Source organism: Photinus pyralis, unplaced genomic scaffold (assembly GCF_008802855.1).
Source record: "Photinus pyralis isolate 1611_PpyrPB1 unplaced genomic scaffold, Ppyr1.3 Ppyr1.4_LG10, whole genome shotgun sequence".
NCBI classification, from domain to species: Eukaryota; Metazoa; Arthropoda; class Insecta; order Coleoptera; family Lampyridae; genus Photinus; species Photinus pyralis.
Window position 1 is genome coordinate 18,541,850 of NW_022170250.1, and position 12,755 is coordinate 18,554,604.

The 12,755-nt window shown below is 37.3% G+C and overlaps 2 protein-coding genes across 2 annotated transcripts; both read right to left on the minus strand.

Annotated features, from left to right (window-relative positions):
* Positions 1–8,049: 8,049 nt before the first annotated feature.
* On the minus strand, positions 8,050–10,347 carry LOC116162411. The gene has a single exon (XM_031476026.1). The coding sequence runs from the start codon at positions 10,345–10,347 to the stop codon at positions 8,050–8,052; it is 2,298 nt and encodes a 765-aa protein (XP_031331886.1).
* A 107-nt stretch (positions 10,348–10,454) lies between these two features.
* LOC116162086 lies at positions 10,455–12,711 on the minus strand. Its single transcript, XM_031475620.1, has 2 exons — positions 11,940–12,711; positions 10,455–11,887 (listed from the first exon to the last, which is right to left on the minus strand). Exon 2 carries the CDS (start codon positions 11,876–11,878, stop codon positions 10,457–10,459), a length of 1,422 nt encoding a protein of 473 aa, XP_031331480.1. The 5' UTR covers positions 11,879–11,887; positions 11,940–12,711; the 3' UTR covers positions 10,455–10,456.
* Between the last annotated feature and the right edge of the window lie 44 nt (positions 12,712–12,755).

A 12,755-nucleotide genomic window follows, 5' to 3' on the forward strand; every position in this document is an offset into this window, starting at 1 on the left:
TGATTCACGACGAAGAGCCCGCCATGGTGGTGACTTTGGAATGTAGGTCAAGGTGGCATGCCACTTTGCAGTGGAAATTAGGCCAAGGTGAAATTTGGGTAACACGCGGACGATGCCCTTGGAAATTAGATCAAGGTCACAGTTGACTGCCAGGCGGGCGGTAATCTTGGAGGGTAGGTCGCGGTAAAACTCAAGGGCAAGCTGTAATTATCATATTACATCTTTGGGGTGTCAAATTACATTTACAAGGTCAATGACCTCAATTGATGTGGCGTTAAATTACATTTTTAAAAGAATACAAGGTCATTGGTCCCATGGTGTTAAATTACATGTTCGAGGTCAATGACCCCCATTTTTGTGTTTTTGTGTCAAATTACAATTTTAAATGCATACAAAGTCAATGACTGCATTTCTTCATTGATCCCATCAATTTTCAAGGCCACCTGAGGTCAGTGACTCCTTTTGTGATATTGATCTTATTTTGATGTCATCAGAGGTCATACATTTTCAAGGTCATGTTCGTAAATCTAGGTGTCTCGTGCCACATTGTCGGTGGCCTTGTAAATTTGACCAAGGTGAAAGTTGTTGCAGATCATCATTTTAGCCTTGACTGTTAAATAATTGCATTTTTTATTAATTTTGTCAGCTGAAATATTTAACGTCAAATATTGAGCTTTTTTTTTTGAATATTGGTGAACTGGTTTTAAGGGCACCAAATTTAGTAGGTGTTTTTTAGTAGTACAAGTTGTATTCTGAATTTGACATGTTGTAGAGAATAAATCTTCCCTACTTTGACATGGTGAATATTAGTTTGGAGGATTAAATTATAAACAGTGCCACCTGAACCAACCAGTACCTAATCAAAACGACGACTGGTCGCGACTACGACCAACAACATTTTTATTCTTAAATTTGACATTCTAATAGTCATTTATGCCAAAGAAGAGTGAGCGGTTGAATAATGGGCGTCCACCACCTTACCTCGAGGAATTTGTTACTGGAAGTTTATCTGACGATTCAAACGACGACAAAGACTTGGATGTAACAATCAAAATGGAAGATTCTAGGGTTACATCACTTTTGGAAGGACTTACGAATCAGATTACATTGATGCAAGCACAGCTGATGCAAAATACAGAGGTACAGACAAGGATGGAAGAGAAGAATAATGAACTTCATCAGAAGCTGGAAGCTACAAATCGACAACTAATAATAATAATAATAATAATAATAATGGAATTTATTGTTCGACAGACACTCGGGTCCATAATTGAACAATATTCAGTTATAAATTCACTTAGTGGCTAAGCTACATTTGATAATTTAATAATTACAGTGACAAAATCAGAATAATGACTATAGAAAGAAAAAAAAAAGAAAAAAAAGTAATACTTGTTTTAACCGTGATAAGTGAGAAGTGAAGCAATTAGGACTACAAGTTAATTCCTAACATATAAATATAATACTTATGACAAAAAAAAGAAAAAAAAACAAACCTAGCCATAAACAAAGTATAGCGTTACTCCTAGGTTACTAAATAATACTATTCACTACAATGTGTTTGTACTAAACGTAAAATGTACGCCAGAGAATTGAAGTTAATATCACAACTATGACCAATTGCATTGAAGTTGAGAGCCATTGTAAAGAATGGAGCTTTACGAAGGAGGTTAGTATTGGGAGTCGGGTAAACAAAAGTGAGAGGACATCTTGTTCGATATGATGGGACCAAGAATTTAATCTGAGATAAAAGGTCCGGACAATCGATATCGTTATGAAGGAGCTTATATAAAAATTTTACGCTATTAGCTACCCGTCTATGCTGTAAAGAATCAAGCCTAAAACGTTCCAAAAGAGCTTTTTGAGGAACACCTTGAGGAGGATAATAACCATCAATTTTGAACGAGAGATATTTGAGAAATTTACGTTGAACGTTTTCAAGATCATTCTTGTATACTTCATAAACGGGATACCATATAAGATCACAATATTCAAGTTTAGAGCGAACAAGGGCACAGTATAACCTAATCAGAGCGTTAACGTTGGTGAAGGATTTACAATTTCTAATAATGAAACCTAATACACGCATTGCAGATGAACAGATGAAATGAATATGATATCTAAAACTAAGTTGATTATCAAAAATGACACCTAAATCCTTGATGTGCGACGCGCAGTCTAAAATCATTCCATAATATTGTACGTGAAGCATATTGGTTCGCGTTTCCTTGAAAACGTTAAGACTTTACATTTGTTAATATTTAATTTAAGTTTATTTAGTAGGCACCATCTGCTTAGAGCATTTATGTTTTCTTGCATTACAAGACAATCTTTTATTGAAGATACTTTGACGAACATTTTAAGGTCATCAGCGAAAAGGAGGTGATTAACAGAGAAAGCGGATGATATGTCATTTATAAAAAGTAAGAACAACAGAGGTCCAAGGTTAGACCCCTGAGGGACACCAGAACTCGCTCGAAGCATATGGGAATTATAACCATTATACGTCACAAACTGACGGCGATCTTTTAGATAAGACTTAAAGAAAGCTTGAAAATGATCGTTAAAACCAAAGTTTTTCAACTTGTGAATTATTATTTGGTGGTCAATGGTATCGAACGCTTTAGAAAAATCTGCGTACATCACGTCAACTTGTTGAGATTCGTCCAAAGCGTGCGTACAATACTCGGTAAAACAAGCCAAGTTGGTCACCGTTGATCTTTTTTGCATAAAGCCATGTTGATGTAGAGATATTAGGCTACGAACAGAGGGGTAAATATAATTGTAAATAACTATCTCAAACACTTTTGAGAAACTTGATAAGATACTGATAGGACGGTAGTTGGAAATTTCAGATGCTTCTCCTGACTTGAGAACAGGGCATATCTTGGCAACCTTCCAATATGTAGGAAATGTACAAGAAGTGAGTGCTAGATTAAATATGACGCGTAAGGGATATATTAGCATATTCTTTAAGAATTTTAGGAGAAAAACAGGTATTTTATCAAAACCCGCAGTTTGTTTGTTTTTTAAACTATCAATAGCAGTCGCCACCATTGCATCGGTAATGTAGGGTAAATGAATAGGCGGGAGGTTGTTAATGTTGTTTGTTGCCCCAGACATTCCAGTAGAGCTGGTGTAGACTGATGTAAAATAAGACATAAAAGCATTGACGATTTCATTTGGCGTGTTAAAGTGTGCGTCATCGTGTTTCATTTGACCCGGGATCCTAGAAATATTATTTTTGGTCTTTACAAAAGACCACAATTGTTTTGGGTCAATGGCTAGAGACGTTTCAATATTATCTATATACTCTTTGTGTGCTAGACGAATTTGGGATTTAATTAATTTGCGCAAAGTTTTATAATGGTTCAGTGCTATAATGGAGTTGTTTCTTCTATATTCTTTAAGTAGTATATATTTTAATTTGATATTTTTCTTGATCGTTGGGGTGAACCATTTAGGGAAAAACCGCTTGCCTTTATGTCGTGTACGTGGAACAAACTTGTCGCATAACTCATAGAACAGACAATAAAAATCTGAGCATGCAATATCTACATTTTCATAATTTCGAAGGAATGTCCAGTCGATATTAGATAAAGAAGTGAACAGTCCTTGAAAATCAGCTTTGAAAAAGTTATAAGATTCACTATCGGAAGCAATTGAGAACGTGGAACTAGCTGAAGTTCAGCGAACGATGAAAATTGAAGTCCCTCCTACAACTCGATCATCAGCTATACTGAATAATACAGTCCCAGTAACATTACCTGCACAGCTTGATACGCCTTCGCCTTCGATAACTCCGACAAGAAATTCTACGCACCAACAGTCAACACCTTCATGTTCAATTCCTAGTTTTTCTGTTTACCCAAATAACCCTGTATATTGGCAACAGCATCCATCGTTACCTGTCAGAAAGTATTTAGTAGCATTGCCAAAGTTTGATGGAAATCCTTGTGACTGGCTGGTTTTCAATGCAGAGTATAAAAGAACTACGACATAGTTTGCATATACTTCTTCAGAAAATACAACGAGACTAAACAGTAGTTTGCAAGGGAAAGCTCGTGAGCTTGTTCAATGGTTATTAATTCATGACGACATGGCGGAGAAGATCATGGAGAGATTGTATAGCAGGTTTGGTCGACCAGAACTTTTAGTGGACGCACAAATTACTATGTTGAAGAACATTCCCGGAATCTGTGAAAATAATGTGGGACAGATTATTCCTTTTGCTGACAAAGTGATCAACTTTAGTCACTTTATGTTGACTTGTTCTAGTCAACATCAGCTTGCAAATCCCACACTGCTTAATGAGTTGATCTTAAAGCTCCCAATGAATATGAGAATTGCATGGGCCTCTCATATTAGCTCACTGACTGGTGTCCCGTCTATATTAGATTTTAGTAACTGGATTGAAGTTAAAGCCGACAACATAGCCAGAGTTCCTGTGTGCAATTCTTTGATTTCTCCGACAGAGAAAAAGACGACATCAAAGAAATATCAAATGCTTCACACTTCCAACGTTACAAGTAAGAAAGAAATGAATTGTGTCTTATGCGAAAAGAACCATTTCATCGCTAACTGCCCGGATTTTTTGAATAAATCTACAGATGATAAATGGAAGTTAGTAACAGAAAAGAAATTGTGTTTTTCTTGTTTGAAATTTGGACATTCTACTAGAATGTGCCGCATTAGAAAGTCTTGCAATAAGAATGGATGTAACAGAGTTCATCATCCTCAATTACACAGTGAATGTCAAGATAATAAATCTACGCCAACGGTTTTAAATATGGAAGTATCCTGTCATGCTGCGTTGAAAGCAAATGAATCCAAGGTGTTGTTTAAAGTAGTTCCAGTAAAATTATACAATAGAGGAGAAGTTGTTTCCACGTATGCATTGATTGATGAGGGATCAAGCGTAAGCCTTATCAAGAGAACCGTAGCTGTACGTTTGAAGTTGAAGGGACCTATGCGAAAGTTGAATCTCCAATGGTTCGGAGACCACTGTAGTTCTGAAGAAACTGAAATCGTTAAATTTAATATATCTGGAATCCATAACAATGCCGAAGTGTTTGAGATGAGGAATGTGTGTACCGTAAACAATCTTTGTCTTCCAATGCAAACTGTAGACATGAATCAGCTTCATTCCAAATATGACTACTTACAAAATCTTCCTATTGCCAGCTATACTGACGCCCGACCAGAGCTATTAATAGGATTGGACTTTTGTCATTTGGGATTATCGAACAGAAAGATTCAACAAACATCAAATGGACCTATTGTTGCAGAAAGTCCTCTTGGTTGGATAGTTTATGGAAGAACAGTTGACAATGAGATACAATCAAGTCCAGGAAGAATGTTTCATGTGAGAGGGTACTTTGACGACATCCATTCTATTGTAAAAGACTATTTTACCACTGAAAACTTTGGTGTTGAACTATCAACAACACCAAGAGAGTCTTCTGAAACGGTTCGAGCGCGTCAACTGTTGGAATCAACAACAAAAAAGGTCAAAGGTCGTTACGAAAGTGGTCTATTATGGAAAAACGATGACATAGTTTTACCAGATAGTTACCCAATGGCAATCAGTCGATTGAGAAATGTTGAAAACAAGATGAAAAAAGAACCTGTTTACGGTATGAAGTACAAGGAAACTATTGTCAGCTACGTGCAGAAAGGATATGCTCGTAAATTGTCATCTGTCAAATACCTTTCCATCCCAAGGCTCGAATTGCAGGCAGCAATTCTTGGAGTTAGAATGTATAAAACTGTTTTGAGATCTCACAATTTTGTTATTTCAAAATCGACATTTTGGAGCGATTCGAAAACTGTACTTCATTGGATCAAGGATGACAGAAGAAAATACAAGACATTCGTTGCTAATAGAGTGGGTGAAATTTTGGATTCAACAGAACCCACTCAATGGAACTGGGTTTCAACACATGAAAATGCTGCTGATGATGCGACACGTGACATTTATCCACCTCAGTTCAAACCTATTCGAAGGTGGATAAACGGACCAGAATGGTTGAAGCAAGACAAAAGTAAATGGCCTCATCAAACAGATTGTCATGTAGTAAATGATGAAGACCTAGAACTACAACCACCAAAACATGTAGTTATGATGATTCGTGAAAATATGATTCAATTTAACTTTGCAAATAGCTCGAGTTATTTCAAAATTTTACGTACAGCTGCTTGGATGATACGTTTTGTAAAGAATTTAAAAGCTAAAGCTTCCAACATGAATTTGCATACAGGTGAACTAAAAGTTGAGGAAGTAAGACAGGCTGAAATTTTGATATTCCGAACTGTACAGATGGAAACTTTTCACGAAGAATACGATTCACTGACTAATCGTGTTCCTATCAGCAAATCAAGCGATATATATAAGTTGACAAGTAAAGGAGCTGCACGGGTTCGAGCGCAATTTCCGGCCAAATCCCATGTTATTTCCCATAAGGAATTCTAAGGTTCATTTGGGTGTTTTTGGAGCAGTTTGGATGTGCGCATGCGCGCCCCGCCCCTTTGCGCAGGCGTCATTTGGACGCCATCTTGGAATCCTCAAGTTCTTGGAATCCTCAAGTTCTTGGACGCCATCTTGGAATCCTCAAGTTCTTGGACGCCATCTTGGAATCCTCAAACTTCGACCCCTTCGTACCCTGAAAATTTTTTTTAAATGGAACGGATTCGAACCGTCAACCATTGGATTACAAGTCCTATAGCATAACCGCTGAGCTAATTAGACTATTATGGTATAATGCTTGGATAGTTGTATTTATAACGAACCTATTTTAAGGGTACGGGGGCGCCATCTATTAGGATTCGTATAGGTATAGGAAAGTATAATTTCAACCGGCGCCCCGGCATTGATGAGACATCAAACGGTTAGATACGAGGGTTCAGGAGAGAGATGCAAGGGAGGAGAATTCTAACCTATCATTCCATCTCGGAGGTAGCTCCCCCATTTGAGAGACATACACAAGGGGGCCCCATTCTAACCTACAACCAGAACAGGGGCGGGGAGGGAAATAAAACAACAAAAACAAAATGTAGAGCGTTTTTATTTAGAGCTGAAATAGCGATTTGATACGGAGGCGCCATCTATTGGCGTCGTAATGCATATAGAGGTATATTTTCATCCGACTCCCTCTATTAGATTGATGCGACTAGGGTAGGAAATTGTAATTTCAGGAGACAGGTGCGAGGACCCTCATTCTTACCTATAATTCCATATCGGAGGTAGGTTCCCTATAACCAGAACAGGAGTGGGCAGGGAAAAAACAACAAACAAAATGTAGGGTGTTTTTATTTACAGCGGAAATAGTGATTTGAAGTTTATTATTACAATTAAAGCGCTTACTCTACTTACATAAAATTTGCGTCGAAGAGGACCGACGACGGCAACGCCCCTATTTTTTTTGGATGACAGCATTGTTATTCATACCTAACTGTAAATTCTCCATTTGGTCGAGGCCGTTCTACAAATAGACTCTTAAAATGTATAATATGTCTTAGCGGAATATTTACCAGGATTTTAAGGTGGTTGAATAGTAAAATGGACATTTAGCTGCGTATATTCTAGAAGAGGAACAAGTTACCGAATTATCGATCTACCTTGTATAGCTTTAGTTAAATTATTATTGGGTAGATACACCTCTTTCCATGACCACCCAGGAGGCAATAAATTCACACTAGAAATAATGCAATTTATTGGAGATGTTTACGGTCTCGTTATAGGATTCCCCATTAGATATTTCTCTACACAGGGTGTATAAAAAATAACTAATAGGCCTACCTTTTTAATAGTACTGCTTGCGCATAAGTAGTAACCCGTTAGCAAAGGATAAGGTGTATAACAGAGTTGAACCTTAACATTTTATTAATGAAATCTTAAATTTATACAAGAATTTACTATTTTTAGCTTTATACAGGGGTAGTTTGCTAATAACCTTTAGTCTAAGAATATTCCTAAAATAATATCCTAATTTGTATACAAATTTCCTAGGATTTTGACAATTTGTAACTAATTCATCAAAAATCACAACCTTAATCAACTTCCATCTGTTCAACATCTTGAGGCTTATTGATAGCATAATGGCCCCACGGTAGAGTGTTAAATGAGTCAGGAATCAGGTATCTCTTATCATCCTCAGGACTTAGAGCAATTTTCGACTGCGTTATGGAATAAACTTGATGTTTATCCGTACGAATCAAATTTTGAGATGTAGTTTTGCGCTTATAGGTCTCCAGACACTCCACATAATCATCAAAGGTAATTTTAGTTTCTACTACACTTTTCTTTATCCCCTTTGCCTTCTTAGTCAAACCATAATTTTTAATAATCGTAGCAATTTCATCCTCATCATACTCCTCCGCTTCCAATTTCTGTTGTAGTTTTATTAAATCGTCCTTAGTGGATAATACTTTAGTGGTGTACAGTTTCGATCGTAATCCTACATAATCGGTCATTATCTGTCCATTATTTTCATCTTTCATCATGCCCAACACTTTCTTATTTACAAGGGGTATGCCATATGGGTTATTGGGGTCATAATCGCTAGTATCGTAATATTTAAAACAGTCGCTTTTTATAGCCATATAAGGGTCTTGTTCACGAATTTCGTAAATTAAGCTGTCCGTATCTGTGTAAAGAACAGTACAGTTATCTCCAAATCTATCCATCATGTAGTCATAATGGAAGCTGTAGATGGTCGTCTTGGCTAGATCAAGAATGGCTTGGCCAACGTATATAGGCTTATTTAAATAAATTTCAAGCTTATTCAATTCTACAGCTACCAAGTTTTCGTTAAAAATGGCGCAAGATTTAAATTCCGGTTTCGCAATGTATGATTCTGCGCCGTAACGTCCTTTCCATTGGGATAGTAATTTGATATTAACCCGTTTTCTGACATTTTCCATAGTCTTCCCAAAGACTGCGTTATTCATCAACTTAAACAAGTTCTTCTCAAATTCATTCTTGGCTTTTTTTCTTAGTTCTGTATTAAGGTCAATGTAGGACTTTAGCCAAGGGGACTGTTTAAATTTGAGTACCCTATGTACTTTGGAGAGAATTAGACCATGGGCTAATGCTTGCTTCAAGGCTCGATAGTGGATGACGTATTTTTCTTTATTATTTAAGGTCGCCATGAGTTTTGAAATTTCCGCAGCTTCAGTTGGCGGTTTCATAGTCTTCGGGTTGATGTGTAATGCACAGAACGGTAAATCCGTGTGAGCGTCATGCAAATGCTGTGGATACTCCAAATCAACTTCTAGAATGTAGCCTTCATCTGCATCATCCGGAATCGTAGTGATATCGATGTTGGAGTCTACCCATTCAAAGCCTCCATATGGAAGATATTGACTCATACTCCAGCCATACTGGTTATTGATATCGTTGTACATTAGATAGACATCCGGTTTCGTTGAATCATATTTGGACATATATTTGTTGTTTGCATGAGCTCTTCTTTTAGAGCAGACTTGACTTAACCCTCCACGAATACCCCGCTCGACAAAGAGAAACATATCCTGGTCGGTAAGGAGTTCCAGCTCTTGTCGCGTGTATTTCAACATGGCATCCCAAGTAAAGCCTGGTAGTGTAAAATAGTGGGCCGGATCTAAATCATAAGTGCTAATACAGCTTGATCTAAACTGTTCAAAGACATCTGCAAGGAGTAGAATATCAGTCTTCATGTACAAGTCAACATATTGACCCAAGTTGCTGCAGTTAAATCTGCTCCACACCTCCTGAGCTCTACGATACATTCTTCTGGGACAGGGCTTATCTTCCAATTTATTGTAAAACGCATCTTGAGGAGGCAGACACAGCTCATCGAAACGGTCGAACGAGTCGAAGTAATCATACGGCATAATACCCTTTTTAGTTAAAATATTAAATTGATCTTCAGGTAGTGTAGAGAATTGTGACTTTAGATTAGGAAAGTTCGTTAGAGCTGATGATAATTTATCTAACGATGATGCCATAAACCGGAAGCTGTCTATAAATCTAAAGCATATGCGTGACTCGTTGATGTGTTTGGTAAAAGAAATATATTTCTCCTTGGTTATAGGGAGCAAGTCGATCTTGCCGTCCATTCTAGTGGCAATATCTGCTACCACAAAGTGAGCATCATATCCACTCAAGTTGTGGAACACCACCGGAATTGTATGAGTGTCCTGGTAGTTGACGTTGCATCCCTCACATGCCGCTCCGCGGAAGTTGTTCTCCGGGATAAGGTGATTGTGATCTCGAACTTTCTTTTGACCAGATTTAAATGACTGTTCACAAATATGGCAGTGCGTTGCTGCTTGAAATTCAAGTTCCTGCTGTGGTGTCATATGCATCTTGTAGGGGCAAAGAAACACCGTAGACATCTTCCGCAAGCTTATTCATCTCGTCAGCAAACCATCGCATACAGTCTTCACCGCGGTAGCTGTTGTAGAACGAAAGAGATTAATCGTATGAGCACTTGAAGTAGTATCCCACAGCTGCTGGAATATGTTGTTGGTATGCAGTCTTTTTTGTGCTAGGTTTCAGAACGCTCTCGAGATCTGCATATACGACAAAGGGGGCTTTTATTTTATTTTTAAAATTTTTAAACTTCAACATCTTTTTTTCCTCTGTAGGCATCTTGATGGCTGTATCATTCTTTTGTATGCAATCCTTAATATGCTTATGTAATTTATCTTCAGAACGGTAAAAATGTAGACATCTATCGCAAATATACTTTTGCCTTTTTTCTTTGCTTAACTGCTTCGATACTAGCCGTGAAAGATTTTTTATCCAAACATAATGGAACTTGGTCGATTGTTCGTAGCAGTCTTGCACTAAAAGCAGGTTCACATGTTTATCCCTCTTTTCCTTCGTTAGGTAGGTAGGCAACGTATTAAACTGGTCTTTTTTCTCCTGCTTCAGAATATACACGTTAATGGAGATGTTGTTTTGTTTTTCAAAGTTCGGAATTTGTCGCATAGTCATCGGAAACTGGATCCCTTTAAGCTTGAGCACGGAAGAGTAGTGAGGGTATTTAGACATTCTGTGGGGATTTTTATCAACAGGATACAACGCCGGAACCACCGCCCACGCAAAACAGGCATCATCATCATTCTTAACGTTAACGCATGACTTTTTTGATTGAATTTGTGAAGGTAGCTGAATATATGAAGAGCCAAGTTGAGGTGTGAATTTGTTAATATTAACCCCTAAATTGATAACAGCCTTAAGGGCCCAACCGCTGTCACGGTCTTGGAACTCCGATAATTTGGTCATTATCGGTTTCTCAACATTCTCCTTAAACCACTCTTCTATATCAGTACCCCTATATATTGCCGCATTTGATGTTGTAAAGTACTTATACTCATTAAGCATCTTTTCACCTTGAGTAATCGCAAATTCCCCGCAAAAAATCGCATTTACTTTCACAGCCTCATCTTGCTTCAACGCGTTATGAATTCGGCTTTTGAAGATGGTTTTACAATCCATTAAGAAGTTGCCGGGGTCTTTATGTTTAAGATTAGTGATAACTCCAGTTCGTATTCTATTGCTAAAAGCCGAAATGGAGTCATCCCAATGCACGCGATCTTTTGCGGTTTCTTTTCTATTACTAAAAGCCGAAGTGGAGGTTCCTTTATTCAAAGATATACCCAAGCCTCTCCTTTGTTCTAATTTAAAGTGTTTACGCATCGATTTAATATTACGTAAACAAGCCTCAAGATGTTGCCTTTCACCTATGGATAATGACCTACGCATCGAATCTTGAATTCTACGTCTAGCCTTATCACACTTAATTATCCCTTGCCTCACGGTTTTGCCACTATACTTAGTTCTAAGCACACTTAAAATACTTGCAATCTGTTTTACTAAATCGGTAAACATCTTGCACGTCTAAAAGCCCAAAATACTAAATAATAAAAGCAATATTAATAACAAAACTCACCTATAGATATAATACGTCTAAGAAAATACACACTAACAGATAAAATACGACTAATAAATTCGCACCAACAGATACAATACGACTGATCTCAACGAATGATCGAATTGGAATGGGAAAAATCTGAATAATGTATCGCATATATAGCGAACTCCTCCTAGATACCACCATTGAATAAAAATAGTGTTTTTATTCAATGATACCACTCAACGTTACGATAAATTCGATAATAAATGTATAGGGAGTTGCGAAAGTTATATAGGTTGGTATAAGCAAATTCTATTTATAGGTCATTAATCTATTTATAGGTATATTAGGAATAAAAACAATTTATGCAAAACGTGTTTTATTAAGGGTATCTAAACATTACGGCGTTATTTACTATACCGTGATTTGTGCAATTGCATTTTTCAAACAATTTTTCGGACTCCTCGTTGGAACAAAATGCTGAAAATTCAGTAACGCCAATGATGTGAGTCACAAGTTCGGCGGCATATCCTCTTCTTCGATACTCCGGTAAAGTATAGACGTAATTCAGCATCTTAAGATTTTTATGAATATCTAGAGGATCGAAGTTCATTCTTGATATTAGCGCAAATGCTGCAGGTTTCGAATTCAGGTACCTAATGTAGCAGTAGACGCCCTGATCGATGTACCACTGATAGAGAAAAACATCATCTATCTTTAAACGCTTTATCTCCTTAACTGCTTCTTTACCTCGAAATAATCGTATATTCGTCATCTTCTGAACTGAAGACGTATATCACTCCACATCTATATTTATATGGGTAGGTATGTAATAACGGAAGCAGCATTCGG

Coding starts and splice junctions, on each gene's coding strand:
- LOC116162086 (XM_031475620.1), bottom strand. CDS start 11,878: ATGTTTACCGATTTAGTAAAACAGATTGCAAGTATTTTAAGTGTGCTT.
- LOC116162411 (XM_031476026.1), bottom strand. CDS start 10,347: ATGCATATGACACCACAGCAGGAACTTGAATTTCAAGCAGCAACGCAC.